General features: G+C 36.1%; 1 protein-coding gene and 1 long non-coding RNA gene across 10 annotated transcripts in view; one reads left to right on the top strand and one right to left on the bottom strand.

The window, feature by feature from the left end:
• The window catches only part of LOC105481062 (lysophosphatidic acid receptor 1), a 170,417-nt gene extending 152,232 nt beyond the window's left edge, over nt 1–18,185 (top strand). For all 7 annotated transcript variants that reach the window (XM_011740347.2, XM_011740346.2, XM_011740345.3 and 4 more), the window contains one exon: nt 15,740–18,185. In XM_011740347.2, coding sequence (XP_011738649.2) covers nt 15,740–16,041 — 302 coding nt within the window. In that variant the 3' untranslated portion in view covers nt 16,042–18,185. The remainder of the gene's footprint in view (nt 1–15,739) is intronic.
• LOC139358194 (uncharacterized) overlaps nt 5,630–23,277 on the bottom strand; it is a 61,516-nt gene continuing 43,868 nt past the window's right edge. For 2 of the 3 annotated variants that reach the window (XR_011612784.1, XR_011612786.1), the window contains one exon: nt 5,630–5,756. This is a non-coding gene — a long non-coding RNA (uncharacterized lncRNA). Of the gene's footprint in view, nt 5,757–7,644; nt 7,783–23,277 lie in introns of those variants that run through there. The other variant, XR_011612785.1, reaches the window with a different exon arrangement.

Raw genomic sequence — 23,277 nt, 5'->3', positions numbered from 1 at the left:
ATTTGCATTTCCCTGATAACTAGTGAAGCTGATCACCTTTTCATATGCTTAATGGGCCATTTATACATTTTCTTTTGAGAAGCATCTATTAAAATATTTTGCATTTTAATTGGATTATTCATTTTATTATTGTATTGATATATAATGGGAATCTAACTTTGATATCCCTCCCTCAACCTAATGTCAAATTATTCCAAGACTATTTATTGAGCATTTGATCTTTTCTTCATGTTTTAAAATATGTATTAGATTTTGTTATGCAGAGATTCATTTTTGGATTCTAATGTGTGCCACTAATCCTCCTGCTAGTACCAAACTAGCTTAAACCTGTGGCTTTATATCATGTTTTAATGAGATAAGCCCTTCATTAACTTGCCCCTGCAAATGCGTTTAATACACTAACTAATTTTGAAAGAATTCCTATTTTAAAAGTATTGAATCTTCCCCTTCAAGAATATGGTACTAGCTCCATTTATTTAGGTATTTTTTCTTAAAAGTTATATAATGTTCTTTATTGAAGAATAACATAATTTTGCTAAATGATGATTATCTTGCAAATGGGACCTACATATTTATTGTAAGAAATCCATTTAGTTTTGCACTTTAATTTATATATGCCCACTTTTCTGAGGTACAAATTTTTTTCCAATAGTTGATTGAATAGTTATCGGGTATTTTAGTTTCTCTATTAACAAGTAGGCAATCTGAAGACAACTTATTTTCAATTGTTTATCAGTTTTTTTCTTTTCCAGCTTAATTCATTGACTAGAATGTCAGTACAAACAGATATCCTTTTCGTATCCCTTATATTAATGGAATACTTCTAGTATATCATTGTTAAATAAGATTTCTGTTGGTTTCTAATAAGTTTTCTGTAATTTCCCCCTATTCCCAGATTACTAAGTGTTGTACTTGTAATTATATTTTGATTTTTTGTTGGTGGTGTTTTATCTTCCTTTTAAAAAAGCAAATGTTGGATTTTACCATGCTAGTCATTGGTGCTAATATTTTTTCTTAATAGTGTGGTGAATTGCATTAAGCGATTTCCTAGTGTTAACCCTTTTTAGTTGCATCATAGCATTCTGCTGACGGATTCAATTATACTCATGAAGTTGACGGTCTATACAGTTATTCTCAAGGAAAGGTGGTACTTCCTGCTGAGTATTCTCCAGGGACATTTGGGAATGTGAGGGAGTAGTTTTTGCTGGCCACAATGGGCAGGGTGCTAAGGACCCTATAATTCATGGAACAGTTACCTGCAACAAATAAGTTTTTCATCCCCAAAGCCAATTCCGATCCCATTGAGAAAAACTCATCTACAGTTTTGTGGTGGAGAGATTTGTTTTGTCAGTTTTTTATAGTTTATTTTGGTCTCTTAGAATGAGTTGGAATTTGTTAAAACATTTTAGTGCTTGGGGAACAATATAAATTCCATAGGAAGTAATACGTCCCTTAGGTTTGATAAATTTCATCTACAAATCAATCAGAATCTGTTGCCTTTTGAGGGGGTGAAGGAACTTTTTTAGTAATTATATACTCTATGTTTTTTGTTTTGGGTATATTCAGATTTTCAAACTATTGCATCAATTGTCATAGTTTGTTTCCTTAGAAAAACATCAATTTTAGCCATACTTTCAAACTTATTGGCAAATAATTTCATGTAATTTCTTCTAGTGTGTGAACTTCATCATCTATGGTTATCTCTTCTTTCTAATCTGTTTTATTTTGTTGGTCATATATAAGACACTTGTCTCTTAGGTTGTTTCTTTAAATACCAGATTTGTTGTCTTAATCAAGTTTATTATTTTTTATTTTCTATTTCAGTCACGTGTTTTAATTTCTTTTTTCCTTTTGGGGACGTTATATATTTTTGCTCAACTTCTTGAGTTTAATGCATGGTTCATTTATTTCTCATTATTTGTATTCATTTGTAATAATATTTTGGCCTCTGAATGCAAAACTGTGCCGTTAATGGATTTCTAGTCTGTTACAGTCATTCCATTTGGATATAATGCAATCACTTAATTAGGGTATGTGATTTGTATTACTAGAACCGATAGTGATTATGCTATTTGCACAGCAAACAAACCTAAAGCCGCTTTGAATTTCCAGCAGCTCAGTTGGTATCCTGTTGTTATTGACAGTTGTAAACTCAATTACAATTTTACAATTAATTTTAAAGTAATGATTTGTGATAAAAATTCTAGTAGTTAAAAATACACAATGAGTCTACTTTCTCACCCCAATCTTTAGCCATGGCAATACTAATTTCTGATGTAGAATTTTAAAAAATTATCTACATATATAAGCATAAGCGAGTGTAGGAGGGCACTTGTGTATCTGCATATACACACTGAGTATATGCACCTATTCTTACATGACTTTTCACCAACTTAATGTGTTAACAATAGTTTTGTGAAACATACTAATTCATGCCCATAGCCACTTTTCTATTCTCTTCCAGTAAAACTGCTTCAAAGACTTGTATATCCTTGCAGTATTCAGTTTCTTTCCTGTTCTCTCTTGATCTTACTCCAATCAGGCTTCTGTTCTCATGACTCCACTGAACTGTCATCAGTGACCTCCTTGCCACTAAATTCATGTTTTCAGTTTTCAGGTATTTTTGACTTTTCTCCTTCTCTCTAATGTCCAGTCTGTTAGCCATACATATCAGCTGTGTGGTCAAAATGTGTCTATGATCTCCACTTTCCCGTATTCAAAGCCACCCATTATCTCTTGTCTGATTTATTGCGTGAGCTTCTACCTGCTCTTCTTTATCCACACTTGCTCTTCCATAGTCTCCAAATATTATTCCCCTCTAAAATGTATCTTACTTATTTTGTATTTTGTTGATTGTCTTTCTCATTCCTTTTAGAACCTAAACTTAATGAAAGCAGAGAATTTTTTTTTCTGCTGGGTTCATTGCTGTATCCCTAGTTACATAACTAATTAAATAATTATACTGTCTAATAAAACAAGTGCAAAAAGAAGGCATTGTTTCTATGAAAATTAGGTGAATGCTTTGTTAACATTCAATTAAGGTAAATTGGGGGAAAAAAAAAGAGCTGATGAAAACAACTGTCGAGGTTTGAAGAAACCATAAAAACACTCCACAAGGTTTTTCACTGAAATTGCTTTGCAAGAATTTTAAGTTCTGACTATTCTGGAGGAGCCAAATTGGAAGTAGTATGGGATGCTTAATTGGGGTGGCTTTTGCTTGGAATATGACACAGAACTCCAGTCAATGGACCTGTGTTCAAATAAAAAGCCTTGACTCTATGTCAAAAGATTGGTAAATGAATACAAATTTATTTTTTTAAATAAGATGTTTAAAGTATCATTTTTATTATTTGTTGTTCTAAACACTATTAGATGCATTGACTATTATCCTCAGTTAAGGCTTACTGTAGGGCATCTGATGATTTGGTATCAGTAAAGGCAGAATAAACTGGTAGAAGTTGAATAGGATTTTACTTTATGGGTGCAAGTGTACCTTATTTTACTTCTCTATTGATGGTTATCTAAGTTATTTACAGTTTTTAAAACAAAGAATGCTGCAAATCTTTGCACATGCATAATTGTATTGTGTGTAAATATATCTATAGGATAAGTTTCTATCAGTGATATTGTTGCAGTTTATTTTGACAGCTTTAGAACTGATTGACTTTTGCTTAGGATTTATGGGCTAGTCAGAATTTGCTTTGTGATATTTAGACTTGGTGTTGTCAATTGTATCAGCCAGCTTTTGTACTCTACGCTTGTAGTTAAATAATTGAAATTTATGTAGAAAAACTATGTTTATGATTGTGAATCTGGAATTTTATAGCCTAAACACCCACTTCCCAATTGAATCATTGTTTTTATAACCTTACTTTAAGGAAATTTTTTAATTTATAAAAAGTTTTTGATAATGAGAGATATCTTAGATACACAGCTATCATCTTAGAACAGACCATACCTCCTTTCTGCTCTGCCTAGAATCTGTGCTTCCTAAAGATCAATCCAGGACGTTTGGCAGCTATAGGAGATGTAACTAATCTCAAAAAGAATGACAATGACCACATTTACAGTTTATACTGTTCTTCTTTTCATGTCTTTTGGCTATTAAAAATTATACAAATATAAACATTTTTAGGTTATGTAAATAATTCACAAAGTTTTCTGAATTGGCTTTTAGATTAAATTTTTAGTATTTTCCCCATTTTGATAGTAAGGAAACGAATTGTAAATAAAATTTCCATTACGTTTCTCTATCTTTGAAGTTTGTCTCTTGGGTAATACATATCTTGTGATTCATGAAATGCAAAGAAAAAAATCCACAGGATTTTGTCATCAGCTACATTCTATGAGCATTTTCAGCCAGATTTCTGTACTTGTTTAGATTTACATTATTTTGGGAGAATCTTAATTTGTAGTTAAAAAATTAAATATGTTGCAAAACCAATTATAAACTTCCTGTTAATGTTGAACTTTTGCTAGGGAAAGATTCTGAGGGGAATTTCCTTTATCCTTTTAAAGGGATAAATATTATTTAAATCACCTTAGTAACAGTTGGACCACAGTCATGCAATTAGTTTAGTATCACTTTCTCAGTTAGATGGTGTTGGTCTGGAGTTGACAACACTGATTTTCTGTGAAGTTTATTATTTATTATTTTTTAAATAAGGGGGAAATTTTGCTTTTTAAAACATTTGCAGTCTATCACTAGGTTTACAAGGCAAAATAGATTTAATCATTTTGAGAATTGTGAATTATTTTCTATGTGAAGAATATATGTGGCACCATCGTTTTTGATTGAGTCTCATAGTGCACATTATGTAAAAGAAAACAAATCTTATTGTCTTTTTTATGATACAGTAAAGTGAAGACTGTCCTGAGTGTGCATGGTGCATACATGTTATATGTATGTGTTATATGTGTATGCATACATATGTGTGTGTATATCTATTTTTTCTACAAATTTAAAATAATATCAGTGACTTGAAAATAGTAAGGGCTTACCAGGTAATCTCTTTGTAGGCCTTGGAGTAGCTTTTTTTTTTTTTTTTTTTTTTTTTTTTTGGTTATTGATGGGTAACCGTGCTCTGGTAAATCAGTCTTTTTCTTTTTTTTCTTTTTCTTTTTTTTTTTTGAGATGGAATTTCGCTCTTGTTGCCCAGGCTGGAGTGCAATGGTGTAGCCTTTGCTCACTGCATCCTCTGTCTCCCAGGTTCAAGTGATTCTCCTGCCTCAGCCTCCTGAGTGGCTGGGGTTACAGACAAGTGTCACCACGCCCAGCTAATTTTTTTTTTTTTTTTCTTTTGAGATGGAGTTTTGCTCTTGTTGCCCAGGCTGGAGTGCAATGATGTGATCTTGGCTCACGCTTCCCAAGTCCAAGCAATTCTCTTACCTCAGACTCCGGAGTGGCTGGGATTACAGGCGCCTGCCATCACACCCAACTAATTTTTGTAGTTTTAGTAGAGACAGGGTAACAACATGTTGGTCAGGTTGGCCTTGAACTCCTGACCTCAGGCAGTCCACCCGCCTCATCCGCTCAAAGTGTTGGGATTACAGGCATGAGCCACCATGCTCAGTCTAATTTTGTATTTTTTTAGTAGAGACGGGGTTTCATCATATTGGTCAGGCTGGTCTTGAACTCCTCACCTCAGGTGATTCACCCGCCTTGACCTCCCAAAGTGTTGGTATTATAGGCATGAGCCACCACGCCTGGCCTGGCAAGTCGGTCTTAACCTCAATTACTTCACCCTAAGACAGAGCTGGGTAGAAATCAGAAGACAAGAATTAGGAAAAAAGGAAGAGGCAGTGATCCATCTTAACAAGGTTTAGACTGTATTGGTTTTATTGCAGGTAAATTAAAGCCTTTCCTTTTTTGTATGCTTATAGACCTCAGGGGTTGCATTCTATTCCTGAGAATAGTAGCTACCATTGGCAGTGAGGTATGTGTGCATGCATCCTGGATCTAATTAGGTGGCCTGTGCTGCTTCCATATTTTTGGAACATTATTCTGACTTTATTTGTTCTACTTGTAGATAAGAACATTCAGAGAAACACTCTCTGCCCATGTAATTATCTCATATAGCATTTTGCCTACTCAGATGGCATGGCTGAATGTTTTAGGTATAGGGAAAAGCTGACTTTGGTGGCAACTCTTTATGCTGTCTTCTCAAATTAAGAGGGTCCTCTATTCAGGAATGTTTCCTGCATAATGAATAGACATTCCTTGAAGCATGATGACCCCCACCCACTGCATTTGAATGTAGAGCAACATTTTACATGAAAACAGTGATAGTATAGGAAGCACAAAATAACATCAAATAAACTCTAATTAATAGCTTCACAGATTCAAGAAGATACCGTGTTGACTAAATTAGTACACATTACTATGTAAAATGATCATTCAGAGAACAGTGTTCCTGAAAATAAAAAAATCTGATCACTTGCCCTCCTTTACCCATTACTAACAAACAGACAAACTGAAAGTCACTACCAGGTAGTGACATGGATATAGCTAAAAATCAAATATTTGACCTTGAAAATAAATCCAGGATATCACCCGGGATACCAAATCAAAAGTAAAGTGTTAAAAATATAAATGGAAAATTAAGAGATGTCAAGGGTCAATCAGTTTTTAAATGTAGATTCCCAAATATCCAACATTCATTGTAAAAGAAGTCTCAAATGAACAGAAAAAATGGAGAGAAAAGTAGTCAAAGTAATAGGATATTTCCTTAATCTAAAGACAAATGTGAGACTGTAGATAAAATTGCCGATCAAGGGCAAAGCAAGAATTATGAGCAAAGCCGAGACATCATATTCTAGTGATATTTGTGATCTCCCAAAGTTAATGAAAGACATTGTGACAGTTTCAGGTAGGAGAGGATGAGAAAAATGTTTGGTTAATGGCCTAGGTAGCTAGCTTACTAGATCCTTGTTCTTTCTTTCACTTACTTTTTTTATTCATTCAACAAATGTTTATAGAGCACTTACTATATGCCAAAAATTTTGTTAGGTAATATAGACACAGTGGAGTAAAAATAGTCGGATGAGGGACAGAAGTAATCAATAATCACACTATAAATAAAAATAAATTACACCTGTGATAACTTCTACCATGGAGGGTTTTATTGTGCCAAGAGCATGTTACAAAGGGATTTTTGACTTAATCAGGGAAGGCATCCCAGAAGTAGCGGTAAGTAACGTGTGAGTAGGAATTAGATTGTGAGGAGAGCAGGTAACATCCCAGGAAGAAAGAGTAACATGCACAAAGGCCCATGGTTAGGGGGATTGCGATAGATTGAAAGGAATGGAAAAACTAGTAAGTCCAGAAAGCAGACATGCAGTGCAAGACAAAGCTTGGTGAGTAAGTAAGGACCTGTACTATGCAGGTGTTTTACACGAAAAGAATGGGAATCATACATCAGACTTCTCATCTGCAAGACTAAATACTAGAAGACAGTGTTCTGAGAGAAAATGATTTTAAGCTTATGCAAACTTTCTAGAAAGAATGCTCATGGTACACTCTAGAAAATGGGGGTGGAGGAGGGAGAAGAAAAGAGGTTCCAAAAAAAAAGATGTACGTTTGAAGAAGCAATGTACCACCTGGGTATGTAAAATAAGCAACCCCCAATGGAAGTTGAAAAGCAGGCCTAGAAATCAATGGGTTCGATTGGGTTAGTAAGTCATAGGGCTGCAGGAAATGTCTTTGGGGATAAATTGTATAATTAAAAAGTTGGAAATACATCTGTGGTATGCTTCTGCTGTAATAAACCACGTGTTTCTTATCTGTAACAAAAGAGAGAATAAAAAGAGAAAGCAGTTAGAAGTTCAAGGGAAAACAAAAATTTGTTCAAAAGTCATGGTGTTGAATCTGTTTTTAATAAGAGAATTAAGGGCATCACATTTTGATGTCTAGTCCCATGTTTGGGCTTATTCTTGACATTCTATTTATGTGTGTGCATTTCCTTGCTTTTGCTTCTATCTTTTCTTTTCCTACCTTTTGATAAATTGAGTTTTCTTTTCAAACTGTTTTGTTCTTCCTTCATTTTTAAAAAATATTTCTTTCTTTTGTGGTTTGAGTGGTACATCCAATATCTATTTTTAGTAGTGGCTAACTTTAAATTTTAAAAACATACTTTAAAAAATTCAAGATACAGGCCAGGCATGGTGGCTCATGCCTATATTCCTAGCACTTTGGGAGGCCAAGGCGGACAGAACACCTGAGGTCAGTAGTTCAAGACCAGCCTGGCCAACATGGTGAAACCCCATCTCTACTAAAAGTACAAAAATTAGGCATGGTGGTATGCACCTGTAATCCCAGCTACTCAGGAGACTGAGGCAAGAGAATTGCTTGAATCTGGGAGGCAGAGGTTGCAGTGAGCCAAGATCAAGCCACTGCACTCCAGCCTGGACGACAGAGTGATACTCAGTCTCAAAATAAAAAAAAATAATAATAAAATAAAATAAAATAAATTCAAGATATAGTTCAGTATCTACAGTAGCCCCCAAACAAGACAAAACTATCAGCAAACTTTCTACTGTTCTACCTGCTCTTCTTACCTCTTACATAAGAAAAGAAAAATCAAGACTCCTAGTTTCTTCTTGTTAACATTTCTAAATTTATAAATATCTGAATGAGAGAGTCAAATATATAAAAAACACAAAAAGTAATGTGACAATCATCTAATTGCCAAACATTAAAATCAAACATGCTAACATTTTGTGTAATTTGCTTCAGGTCTCTGAAAAGAATTGTAGATATAACCAAAGCACCGTCCCCCAGTCCTTCCTCCTGCCCGTTGTCTCAGAAGTTGTCCGGAAATTGCTGCTTCTTGTTCTCATTCATGTGCTTGCACTTTTATTATCTATCTGTGCACTTATTTAAAAAACCCTCACACTTAAAAAGAATTCGGCCAGGTAATACAGGCTAAAATTATAGGATACAAATTCTGAACCTTCAAAAGTGTGTAGGAATTGTTCCACCATTCTAGAATTTGGTCTTCTAGGATCTTCCTTATGCTCCTTTGAATGTCCTATAGCATCCATTTAAAGACCTTACACACGGTAGATGTTAATGTTTATTTTCCACCCATAATTTAATGACATTTCTACTCATTAATTTTTCTTGTTTGGGATATATGTACTAGGCGCTTAGCTATGACTTGCTAATTCATCCAATGGAAGACACTGAGTGTCTACTGTCGCCAAGTGATATTCTAGATTCTAGAGATACAGATATGAAAGAGGTAGCATTCTTTCCTTCATGAAGTTAATATTCTTGTTGAGGGAAGATAAAACAATAAACATGTAAACCAATAAATACGATAATTTTGGGTATAAATAAAGGATATGTCATTTGGGTATATCATGATGTGGTGATAATAAAATGGGAGAATATGGTGATGGTGGTGGGCTGCTGCTTTGGCTAGGATAACCAAGGATAGCCTTTTTAAGAAAGTGACATTTAATAAGTAAATGGACATAAAGAGCTGCAGAGAGAGTAATCCGAGCAGATGGATCTATAAATGCAAAGATCCTGAGACAGAAATGGGCTTGGTCTGTGTGACTGGAACCTCATAAATGGGGAGTGAGTGGAAAGAGATGAGATCCAAGAAAGTGGCAGGGGCCAGTCATGTGTAGGGCATTATGGATAGCAGTAAGGATTTCAAGTAGGAAGATTTTGGAGGGTTTTAAGCAGGAGAGTGACTTAATGCAAATTGATTTATACTTGTTGTGTACAAGCTGGACTTTAGGGAAGCAGTGTGGAGGAAGAGGAATTGGTCAAGAGCCTGTTGCAATTGGCAGATAAAAGGTATTGCTCACTTGTCTAGGGGAGGTAGCAGTGGAGAAGTGGTTTCTCCTGGCTTTTCAGCACCTGAATGGTCTGTAAGAATGGCACTAGCATACAAGTTATTTCAATGTGGACTTTCCAATGTACAGTTGCAGGATGAGAGTTAGAGTCTGTTGGAGGGTATGGAGCTTGTACGTGTGCGATACACACTACTTGAGAGTATGCCAGAGGAAAGGCAGCTTTGGCATTCTCTTGGGTACAGGAAAGGTAGCATGTGGTGATAGAGTCTAATGAAGCTAAAACTGTCACCCAGGAATGTTAAAAAGAGAACATAATGAGTATTCTGCTTGCTTTAGAGCTCTGTATGGTGTTATTATCCTTCTCTAAAAGATAAATGTTGCTCTCAAGAGTAATGAAAATACTAGAGCACATCACACAGTAAATGAAATTGTGAAACTTTAAACATATGCAACATGTGCTGTGACCAGGAAGGAATGGCAGTGTTGAACACCAAACTATATGGAGTAAAATTGGTATCAGGGTGGAAATAACATAGAACAATAATACTTTGGAGATATCTCAGTTAAATTACAAAGTTTCAATAGTCAGGAAAAAAGATTTTATAATTAATCTGAGTTACTCTTTTAGAAAAAGGGTTAATCTCAAAAAGCCATCCACCTATACCCCCATTATAATGAACCCTTAGCTGCGAGATTGAGGAAGAATAAGCTTTGCATCTGTGGCCTATTTTTCTGACATAGGCTCTGTTAAGATACATAGCATCGAAGGATTTCCTAGCTAACTATATATTATGTGTGTATCTTAATAGCAGAAATCACAATATAACTACAGAGATGAACTAAAATTTGATTAGATTCTGGGATACAAGCTGACTGACCTGAGGGAATAAACAATTTAGGGAAAACAGAAAAAGAAACTTAGGCACTCACCTATTTTCTCCCTTGATTCCCACCCCAGGTCTCTGAGATAGGACTGTATCTGGGATCCTCATTTGAAAATCAAGAAGAGTGAGGCCACCTTGGGCACAGTGCTGATGTAGAATTGATTTACCTTGACTTGTTTTGGATCTGTGGGATGTCTGGTTCTTTTGTAAAAACACAACTTTGCCAGCCAGACTGGAAATGCTTTCTGTGTTTTTCATCAAAAATCTTGGACACTCTCTCTAGAGGTCTTCTCTGGCAAGGACTGTTTTCCTCTTTAACTTTGGTTCTTGCATTCCATATGTAAGCAAAGTTCAACTAGTTAGGAAAAAGTCATTCTAGAAAAAAAGATTGTAATTGTGAGACCAGATGGTAAGCATTATTCAGCTGATGAGGTTGTGTAGATTTGAGGGAAGGTGTGGTAATATGATCTCGATCTGCAGCTGTGACCTGTTGTTCCAAAACAGCCTCATTCCTTCCTGCCTTTTGCGTCTGCATTCCAGCACCTCTCCCTCCATCTTTGTGGGCATTGGAGTTCTCACGGATTGCTTTGACAGATGCATCAGGGAGGAATAAAGCTTGTTCAAGGAAGGACAACCCACAAATCTGTTTTGAATATCCTCTGCCCCATGTTACTTGTAATATTGGCAAATCCGGGGGAATATAACCACTTTTGTTCAGCACTCTGAGAGACAGTTTCCCATGACACAAATTGCCATGAGCCTATTTAGATGTAATTAAGGCATTTCCATTTGATGTCTTGCAGGTACCTCAAACTAAACACATACTGAACCCAGCTCATTAGCTCTCTTCTCCTTACCTCCCCTAACAAAACACCAATCAAGATTTTCTCCTGTGTTTCCTCCTTCAACCAAAGGGAAAATTTAGAAGTCATTCTAGACTTCTCTGTCTCATCCATCTCATGGAGTCCTTCTCCTAAATACTTCTCCAGTCTTCTATATCTCTTCCCAGTGCTGCTGCCCTGATTCTGGCTTTCATTATTTCTCTTTTGGAATTTGGAAATAGTTTTGCCTTTACTTTATTTTCTTCTTCCACTCTGTCACCAATGTTGTGTCTTAAATGAAAATCTGACCAGTAAGGCCAATGAGATTACAATCCCACAGTGGGAGGGTTGGATGAAGGTCTTTATTTTTTAAAGAAGCTCTGCAGGCTATTGTAATATGTGGCTATGGTTGAGAATGTATGCTGGACTGGACAAATTTCAAATATCTCAGCCAGATATACAAGACGTTTGTGACCTTGGGCATCGCATCTTCTGATTTTTCTTCTGTTTCTGACTTTACAATAAATAACCATAACTACTTGTACTTCCTCTTTTTTTTTTTTTTTTGATATGGAGTCTTGCTGTGTCACCTAGGCTGGAGTATAGTGGCGTGAGCTCGGCTCACTGAAACCTCTGCCTAGTGGGTTAAAGTGATTCTCCTGCGTCAGCTTCCCAAGCAGCTGGGACCACAGGTGTGCGCTACCATGCCTGGCTAATTTTTGTATTTTTAGTAGAGATGGGGTTTCACCATTGTTGGCCAGGCTGGTCTCGAACTCCTGACCTCAGGTGATCCACCCGCCTCGGCCTCCCAAAGTGCTGGGATTACAGGCGTGAGCTCCCACACCGGGCCCTTCCTCTTTCATACTGTTGCATACTGTTCATCAGTGTTGTGCCTGGGTTTGTGGGATTCTTCTATCAGAAATGTGCTGGAAATATACAAACTAATAAAACACTATGACTACTGAGTACTGTATTTCATTCCCCATCTTGGTAAGTGTTGGCATTGACCCATGAGAACCTCCAGAAAGATTTGAGGCTTACATGCTTCCCTGTGTTCTCTCTCTATTCCCTCTTGTTATCTTCTTCATACCCAACTGCAAGTCCTAGGAATTTCTTTATAATCAGGATAGTATTGTCTTAGAGCCTTTTGACATGCCAGCTCTTCCTTGTCCAAAACACATTTTCACATTCTGCCCTTGGAGAATCTGTCCTAGGGCTCTGTAACAGCAGCTGCCACAAGTCTGTGCCACTCACATAAGTCATGGTGGTCAGGTAGATATGCAGTTTATAGAGGACTTTTACAAGTTATATCTAAGTTTGATCCTCACTGTGCCATATGGAGTAGGCAGGGAGCTATTATTTCTCCACTTTACAGGTGCTGAGATGGAGGTGTTTTAACTCGTATCAACCTGTCTTTCAGGTGTACACTGGACTCTATAGATTACATGTTGAAGGGTCCACAATGCACATCTCAAGTACTGTAACCTGACTGAATTATGGTTAGCTCCCTATTATTAAAGGACTTTAGGTGTGGTTTATTATTGTTTTCAGAAGCTCAAGGGGAAATCCCTAATTTGAGCAAACTTTATTTCAGAATATCCATTCATTATGGGTTAGGAGCCTCATCCCTTGAAATTTTCCAGCCCCCATTTTCCTCTTCTGTATTGCATCCTCATCTTTTGGTCAGTTTGATCCTTGAGGCCTCTGTGAAATAGAAAGGAGGGGGAGGGGGGCATGGAATTTCCATATGATTGGTTTTAGATGTTGATTTCTGAGGCCTGTACTGTGAGTCACTGAAATGATTGGATTGAGTCTTGAAGATCCAAACACAGAGTGTTGGGACTGTGTGGTGGGGCCTAATCCTAGTACAAAAACCAGTTCCTTTCAGTGAAGAGAAAAAGGGATAGGACTGTAGGTTCCTCAATGAAGCATCCATACATAGTAGCTCCTGTGTCAGGCTGTGGCATTTCCCACTTCCTGCCTTCGGTCTAGCAGGGTTCCTTGCATTTCTTGGTCTAAAAGTAAGGCTCATGGGCTCTTTCTGGAAAGATCTTACACCATTTAAATTTTAACATTGGGAGAAATTATAAACAAATGACAGTATTTGAATTATCTCACTTTTGAACAAAGTTAAGCAGCTTAAGTATGTCAGAATAAAGATATTCCCTTCTGCTGCCCAGGAGAAAAAGATCATTTTATTTAAAATCTAGCTATTGACATGCATGTTCCTTGTGTCTAATCAAGTTCTGAATTTGAACTCAATTAGAGCTTTGATAAAAGAAAGGGGAAAGGAAACTTGAAAGAATGCTGTTCCATTCATGAAGGGCCTGTGTGTTTTTAGTTTCCAAGTAAATGGCATAATGGGACCATGTATTTTCCATCCAAGCATTTTCCATCCTGAGAATAATTCCCTTCCTGGCTTCTCAATGAATAATGCATTATTTTTGAAACCCAAGAGGCATTCCTTTGATTTTCCTTTATGTTTAGCTTTCTGAGTGATTTTCAAGCAAGGAAATTCAAGGACTTGGAATGAATGCTTTATTAACATTTTTATTGAAGTTCAAATCGCTCCTTGGCTATTATCTCCTGATATTTGAAATATTTTTTTTCTCTCCAAGGAAAGTCTAAGGTATTGTATTTATTAGAAAATGAAGTACCTTGGCCAATCTTCAAAGTGAACAGCAGTTTAAAACCAATACACATTTGTGTTGTAGAACAAAGAGCTTTATGGGGGTACTTTTCTCCTTTATTTTCATTTCCCTGCTGAAAAGTTTCACAAAAGAAAGCTCAGATTCAAAAGTGGGCTGTTTGGAGACTAAATCTCATTTGTTTACATTTTGTGAAACTAATTCCTTGAGGCTGGACCAAATCCATGACCCCAGTCCAAGCCTGCATCCACCAAAGCCAGTGCCATTTAAATCTGAAGATGCAAATGCCCTTCTGGGATTGCCCCTACTTCCGCTCTGCCTGATTACACATATGTAACCTGCCTGATTACACATATGGGGCCCATTAGGTGAGGTGTAATGGGACACAGTGGTGCCCACCGCTATTGGCTCATGTTCTTTCAGTAGAAGATCCCCAACAGAGTCTGGAGTAACACAGTGGTAGGTTTTAATGCTATTTTATGCCTCCATTTTCCTGGGATCCAAATGATGAGGGATGAAATACTTCAGAAAGTAAATGAAATAGAATTAAGCATATCATCTATATTTTAATTCCTCTTATAGTAAAATTGTAATGATTCAGAATAATTGGGGGAAGAAAGAGAACAAAATTGATCTAAATTAATAAAATATCTAAAACATTAAATGTGGTTTAAAATATTTAATGTTATCATTTTCAAGAAGTAGAAACGTAATATTTTCTAGAGCTTGAACTCCGGAGGCAGCCTCTAAGAGCAGAAACTCTGGGATTTTTCTACTTTCCAGTACTGTGGCCTTGAGCCAGTTATGTAAACTTTCTGGGTCTCAGTTCCTTCACCTGTACAATGGGGATATTAGTTTCTATGTCATATGGCTACTGTGAACATTCAATGAGTTATTACTGGTACAGCATATAGGACAGCACTATGTAGGTAGTTGTTGAATAAAAATAAAACATAGATCTTATCATTGAAAATCACAATTTCCAAACAGGTCCATGCTACTCAGCAGGTAATATTATTGTTATTGTAGGTACAGGTTGAGTGATTATTTCCTTAACACTCTTTTAATCCATACAACAAACCTCATGAGGTGTAAATATAATCATCTGCATTTTTCAGATGGGAAGATTAAGGAAAGAAAGTAGTTTGCCTAAGTTCACCCGGTTCATTACATGTCCACCAAGGATTTGGGCCCAGACAACCTGAATCCAGAAACTATGCCTTAATTAAACATTAAAGGACACTTAATCATTAGTGCTTATCTTTTGCATTAGTGCTTATGCAGTTTTTCATATCTCAATTGCTTATCAAACTCTTTGTGTTTTGCTCAAAATAATAATCATCAATGTCTCATAATTACTTGATTTTAGTAACGTCTGAAATAAAATTTTAAGTTGACTATCGTTAAATTTTTTCTGATTATCTCAGGAAATGAGTATTTCATTTGCAACAATGATTTGTGGCTTCCAACTTCAGTATTTTTATATTGAACTGAAATCATTTCACTTTATGGTTGCATGTTTTATGTTTTTTCATTCTCTTTTTAAAAATCCTTCTGATCCCTATCCTTGTCCTTGTAGGGGCCTTTATCATCTGCTGGACTCCTGGATTGGTTTTGTTACTTCTAGACGTGTGTTGTCCGCAGTGCGACGTGCTGGCCTATGAGAAATTCTTCCTTCTCCTTGCTGAATTCAACTCTGCCATGAACCCCATCATTTACTCCTACCGCGACAAAGAAATGAGCGCCACCTTTAGGCAGATCCTCTGCTGCCAACGCAGTGAGAACCCCAGCGGCCCCACAGAAGGCTCAGACCGCTCGGCTTCCTCCCTCAACCACACCATCTTGGCTGGAGTTCACAGCAATGACCACTCTGTGGTTTAGAACGGAAACTGAGATGAGGAACCAGCCGTCCTCTCTTGGAGGATAAACAGTCTCCCCCTACCCAATTGCCAGGGCAAGGTGGGGTGTGAGAGAGGAGAAATGTCAACTCATGTACTTAAACACTAACCAATGACAGTATTTGTTCCTAGGCCCCACAAGACTTGATATATATTGAAAATTAGCTTATGTGACAACCCTCACCTTGATCCCCATCCCTTCTGAAAGTAGGAAGTGGAGCTCTTGCAATGGAATTCAAGAACAGACTCTGGAGTGTCCATTTAGACTACACTAACTAGACTTTAAAAAGATTTTGTGTGGTTTGGTGCAAGTCAGGATAAATTCTGACTAGTTGAATCCACAGCTTCATTTATATACAGCCTTCCCTTTTTTATTTTTAAAGGATACGTTTCACTTAATAAACATGTTTATGCCTATCAGCATGTTTGTGATGGATGAGACTATGGACTGTTTTTAAACTACCATAATTCCATTTTTTCCCTTACATAGGAAAACTGTAAGCTGGAATTATCTTTTGTTTAGAAAGCATGCATGTAATGTATGTATGCAGTATGCCTTACTTAAAAAGATTAAAAGGATACTAATTTTAAATCTTCTAGGAAATAGAACCTAGACTTCAAAGCCAGTATTTGTTTAGGTTATGAAGCAAACAATGCTCTAATGACAATATTAACTGTTTAATTAAAATGTTGTAACAAGTTTAAAACAGGGAATGTAAATTTTTGCCAAAGTGATATGTATTCCAAAAAAGTCATAGAAGATGAAGCACTGTAATATTGTTCCCACATATTTAAAATACCCAAGTACATTCTAATTACCAGTGTATCAGAGGAAAGTTTTCGTAGTCTTTGTAAAATAATATACTCATCATAGAAAACTTGAAAAATGCAGAAATGTATAAAAAAGCAAAAATTGTTACTGATAATATCACAACCCAGAAGGAACCACCTTTCAAAAGCAACCCCCATATATGCCTATGTATGTATTGTATACCTTTTTTACATAATTGGAATCATACTGTAAACAGTTTTATAAGTAGATCTTTTTCATTGCAAAATTGCCACATTTTCTTATGGTATTAAAAATTTTACAAAAACAATTTTAATGGCTATATTATATTCCATTGAATGGATGCAACTCAGTTTATTTAACCATTCCCATGTTGTTAGCTGTTTAGGTTATTTCTAATTTTCATTTTGCAGAAATTTTGTGTGCATAAACTTTGTCCATATAATTGATTATTAGGACATATTCCCATGAAGGATTCTTTTTTTCAAAAAATGTGAAATGTCATCTTTTACTTATACCTTTCATAAAAAGGGATTTCCTGTGTTTGCACTGCATGGGTGGCAGTTGTGAGGAAAAGCCAGTCAAATGACCTTTTTACAAAAGAAATGCAGTGGTCAGTTTAGTTGAGAGTGACTTTTTAATATAACAAGATCAACTAGAAGCATTCAACTGTCTCAAGAATCAAGATATCCCAATATATCTCGCAATTCCAAACTTTGTTTGAGTGACTCGTTATCCAGCTCTTGGTAGCCACACCTGCAATGTAAAATTGAAGAAAATTCAAAGAAACCAAATGTGCTGAGTGAATAAAGGATTGTCATATCAATTAGTTTGGGTCCATCTGTAGCAAATGGGTTGAGTGTGTCAGTATGTGATTGGTTACTGTGTATTCTCCAGGAATCACCCCAATAGGCTGCTGCCCTATTAGGTGATACCTGTTTAATACGCTGTCCAGGTAGAGTAGTAGTTGCATCAGTTTGCTGTAACAAGTGACCAGTGAAGTAACACAGTGGTGAAGCAGGTCAGGGGAGGTCAGGAGGATGTCTGAGAGAAAGAAGTCTGGGAGATGAATGACTGTCTAGGAAGGAGGACATCAGTGCACGGTTACTGTTTGAGCAGAGGGCAGACTTGTAAAGTACCCGTAGTGAAAAGAATGTGGGGACTCAATTAGCAGAAAGGTGTTTGCACATACTTTTTACAAAATACAGAATACTTTATATTGGAAGTGAAAGAAATGAACTTGGACTTTTACGCATGTGCATATTTTTCTGGAGGCTGTATGGATTATTTGAAATGAAAAGCATACTAATTGGACTTTAATAAATCATTTTCAATCAGCGCTTGGTAATGTGTGGTTCTGGTCAGTGCTATTTCTCTTGTTCGAGAGTCTTCCAGCTTGCCTTGCATGGGTGTTTTTCCCGCTGTGACCTCCTTTATTTCTCTGTTACAAGGGCTGCTTAACCCTGAGGTGGAGCAACCATGTGCTCCCCCAACCCCCAACTGTTTTTTTTCAATCTGAGTAATAAATCTTGCCAGTGTCTGTAAGATAGTAGTTTATGTTCCATGAGAGGAGACAATTTATTAAGATGGTACTTTACCTCAACAGGATAACTGTTAGAGTGAGTTTCTTTTTGAAAAACTCTGATTTTACAAAAAATGTTGACAGCTTTCATGAAACACTCTCACTAGTTTATAAAATCACAGTAGTATTTCTATTTATAGATTTAATAACCAATAAGATGAAAGTTACATATATCTTCCAATGATATAACCATTATAACATTTTCAGTATATCACTAAGGTGTTGGAAAAAGATAAAATATTTATTCAAGTGAATGTCTCAGGATTTGGAAGAGAATTCTGAACCTTTAATTTTAGGTGGATATAAGATTGTTAGAAATCAAATGTCTTTGAATTGTTCTTTACAAATTAGCCACCCCTCACATATTCCTCTTTTGAAATTAGTGAAACCATAATTTTCAAGACCTAAAACCACAGCTAACATACAATTAATGAATCTTATCAGCCTTCCTTTTCTCCTTCCCAGTTAGCTATTGTTTTAGGTTCCACTGTTCATCTTCCTTCTAATTTACTCCAGAATTCTCTCAGCTTCTGAAAAATTATATACTGCTTCTAGCTCCTTCCCTTAAAACCGAGAGTATGCACTCATGCTAGGTTAAAAACTGTAGAAACACCTCTTTTATCACATGCCTTCACTATAGCAAAGTAAATAGAACATTTTAATGAAAAGAGCTTTTGAAACAAAGTGCTAATTGTTTCATACCAACTGAGCTTCACCTGATTCCAAACCCCATAAGAATTAGGGATTATTTGTGGGTTTAGAATGGGTGGTTTGTGAACGAGGTTGGACACTACATGATAAAAGAGGTGTATGTAACTAGGAGCCAGGATGTATTGTTAATCTTCCTAAACAGGGTCTGTTCATGTTCTAGCATTCACCTGCATCTTGTATAGTCTGACAGCAAATTCTCTAATTCTTCCCTTAATCTTATAAAGCTCATATTCACAGACTATTAGCATATTATTAAATTATAAACTTAAATCATAAATTATTAGCAAATAGTCTATGAATATGAGCTTTATAACTCTGAATATGAACTTCAATGATGTGACATGTAATGATCATTTGAAAATATGCTGGAGTTGCAAACTAAGGCACATCAGTCGAATCTACTTATTTTTGTATGACCTATGAGCTGAGAACAGGTTTTAAATTTTTAAATAGTTGGGAAAATATTTTGTGACACATGAAAATTTTAAGAAATTCAAATGTCAATGTCCATAAATAAAGTTTTATTGGAATACGGCCATCCTTATTAGTTTATTAATTCCCTATGACTGCTTTTGTACCATTAAATACTAGCACAGAGTGGAGTAGTTGCAACAGAGACTATAATGGCCCTCAAAGTCTAAGATATTCACTCTCTGGCCCTTTATTGAAAAAGTTTGCCAATCCTTGATTTAGGAGATTCCATTTTCAATCATGCTATCCTCATTTGACTATGGATGTTCATTAGAAGAGGAAGAAGGAGAAATTGGGCACAAGATTCCTTAATCTAGCCTGCAGAGAGAATTCTCAACCCAATTTTTTATGCTAAAGATAACTTGTATTTTGGAACTTACGGAGAAGCTAACCAAATTTACAGATATTTGTGAATAAATTGCCAACATGATGCCCCATCACCCCGAATACTTTCTTATGTAATTCCTACAGATAAGGACATTCTCTTTCGTAAGCTCAATGCAATTATTAAAGTGAAATTAACATTGATACAGAAACAACCATTTCATTCACAGATCCCACTCAATCTTCATCAATTTGTCCAATAATGTCCATTATAGCAAAATAACCTAGTCCAAGCTGGCTGGCTGTATTATCTCTCTTTGAGTCTTCTTAAATCTTCAACGGTCTCTAAGTTTTTTCTTGACTTTCATGACCTTGTCACTTAAAGATCACAGGTCATTTTTTAGAGTGTCTCTCAACTTGGCTTGTCTGACATTTTAAATTGTATTTAGGTCATTTATCTTTGACAAAACAAGACAGAAATGCTGCTGTGGTTCTTCTGACCACATCCCATCCAACAGCACGTCATGTTGATTTGTCCTATTAGATACTTTGATTATGCAGTTAAGGTGGTGTCTACTAGGTTTGTCCACTATGAAGAAAACAGATACCTGTTGCACACACACCCTCAATCATTTTTTCGTTTGTAATAAGCACCCTGTAGAGAGGAAATTGGGACTATGTGAGTATCCTGTTCCTCATCAAATTTTAATGTCTAGTTTTAGCTTCCATTGATATTTCTTGGATGAATTAATTATTATTCTGATAGTTGCCAAATGATGAATTTCTAATTCTCTTTTCAAAACATACTGGCATTCTTCTGTGAGAAACTTTTTTTCTCATTTATTCACTCATTTATACCAGTATGAACTCATGGGTTCCTGTTTTGTTTAATTGCTTATACTGTTACTGTCGCTTTCCAGTTAAATCTTTCCTTTTGAGATAACTGTAGATTCACATGCAGTTCTAAGAAATAGTATAGACTGATTCCGTATATCTTTTACCTGGTTTCTCCCAGTGGCCAGTATCTCACAAAACCATAGCATAACATTACAACCAGGATGTTAACATTGATATAATCAAGGTACAGAACAGTTCCATCACCACAGAGATTCCTCATGTTGCAATTTATGGCTTCATCCAACTCCCTTACCCCCATTCTGACTCCTAGCATTCACTAATCTAGTCCTCATTTCTTCAATTACATTTAATAATTTTCTCATGCTAAAACTCATAAGACTTCTCTGTAACAATGGGTATGGTGCTGATACTTCCCTAGAGTTAATAGAAAGGGAGAGAGAGTCCCTGTATACATGAACTATAGACTATATATAGTCCAGAGAGAAGTCATGCAAACAAATATTTCAAGGAATACAGAAATGAGTAAAGTAGAAAGTGGAAGTCTCCCCTACAGTTTGGAAGTCAGACGACAGATAATCTGTTGCACACATTACCTGATCAACACAGACATTCACAAAGTGATTTTACTTTTTTTTTTGTTTTGAGATGGAATCTTGCTCTGTTGCCCAGACTGGAGTGCAATGATGCGATCTCTGCTCAATGCAAGCTCCACCTCCCAGGTTCACGCCATTCTCCTGCCTCAGCTTCCCGAGTAGCTGGGACTACAGGCGCCCACCACCACACCTGGCTAATTTTTTTGTATTTTTAATAGAGACGAGGTTTCACCATGTTAGCCAGGATGGTCTCGATCTCCTGACCTCATGATCCACCCACCTCGGCCTCCCAAAGTGCTGGGATTACAGGCACAAGCAACCACGCCCAGCCGTGATTTTTATATTTTTGTTTGTTTTGTGGAACTCTCAACATCTCTTTGGCATCAGGAAAGCCAGACTTCATTTTGTTTCATGTGTGGCATTGTTTATAATTTGCATCATTTAGCTTTCATCTTTCATGAAAGGAATCTTTGTATTTTCTATTATGAAGAACATATAGTGCTAAGTAGTACTTAACACTTGTTTATGTAAATGAAATGTGTGAACTACAAGTAAAGGCATGCTTAATCAAGAAATGCTCTTTAATTCCATAATCCTGATAAAGAGTTTCCTTCATGTTTAAGAATATTACAGTTAAAATTAAGTCAGAATAATGTTAAAAAACAAAAAAGAAAAAAACTTAAATCCTTTGAATGATATGACCTACCAATGTGTTTGTGTTTTCTGAGTAGTGAACTTATTTTGCTATGCTTTGGGAAAATTTTTAATAGCACTACTGTGTTGCATGGGTAATGGATTTATTGCTCACAGAAAACATTCATATAATTTGTATTTTGATCTTTGTGATAACTCTGACACATGAAGAAACGGTCTCAAGGAAAAAATTGGAGGTCTAATATTTGTTGTTTATAGCATTATTTGATGCCTAATTACATATTCTTTATATTGTAATCCATAATTCCTTATATATATTTATCTATTGTGGCTCCCCAAACAAATTATGAGTACCTGTTTATATATTTTTTAATCCCTCAAAGAATTTAACACTGTAAAAGTAAGAGAAGAAAACATAATGTCATTAACAGGTGCATGAACTGTGCTGTGCAGTGTTCATATTATTGCAGGCGTGCTTGTGTTCTAAGCTAGAAAACAAGTATTAATATTTGAGAGTAAGATAATCTTGTGCTTTCCATGACCTTTGTATTATACCAATGACTAGAACAAAACTAGAAATGTGGTGTCACTCAACAGTTCTTAAGTGAAAATTTTATGACCATAATTAGATGTGGTAGTTGTTATCACTATCTGCCATTCATTCTTTGACTTACTCATCTACAAATATTTTTTCAGAGTCTTCTGTGTACCGGACTCTTACGTTATTGCTGGGAATGTGATAAGCAAGATCTTTAATAGAACTTAAAATTTAGTTGCAGTGAAGGAGAAGAAAATAAGTTAAAAATAAAAGTACAAATTGTGTTAAGAGTTATGAAGGACACGATGGCATGACACAGAAATTAAAGGAAAATGAAATGGATGGTGGAAGGTAGGGAGAGGAACTATCTTTGAAAGGATAATTTAGAATACTCTGTCTTAGAATGAGAACTGTCCTGTCAAAGCCATTCACCTTGAACCTGAGTTGCACAGAGGTGTACCCCTGTTCAGCTCTTGAACTTGCACTCACTCTGGTAATCAGTTTACATCAAAACAACCCTTTAGAAAAATTGGCATGCATCTATCATATGCGGATAGGAATTTCAGACAAGATGTGTAAATGCTTAGTGAGAGAAAGCATGCCATTTGGGAAAGAAGGGCAGGTATAGACTGTGAGGATGAGGCTTGAAAGGCAGGCTGGCATGATGACTTCAGTGATTTTGGAAGTGATTTTATCCT

Source organism: Macaca nemestrina, chromosome 14, assembly GCF_043159975.1.
Source record: "Macaca nemestrina isolate mMacNem1 chromosome 14, mMacNem.hap1, whole genome shotgun sequence".
In the NCBI taxonomy this organism is placed as follows: domain Eukaryota; kingdom Metazoa; phylum Chordata; class Mammalia; order Primates; family Cercopithecidae; genus Macaca; species Macaca nemestrina.
This window is presented reverse-complemented; position numbering and strand designations above follow the sequence as displayed.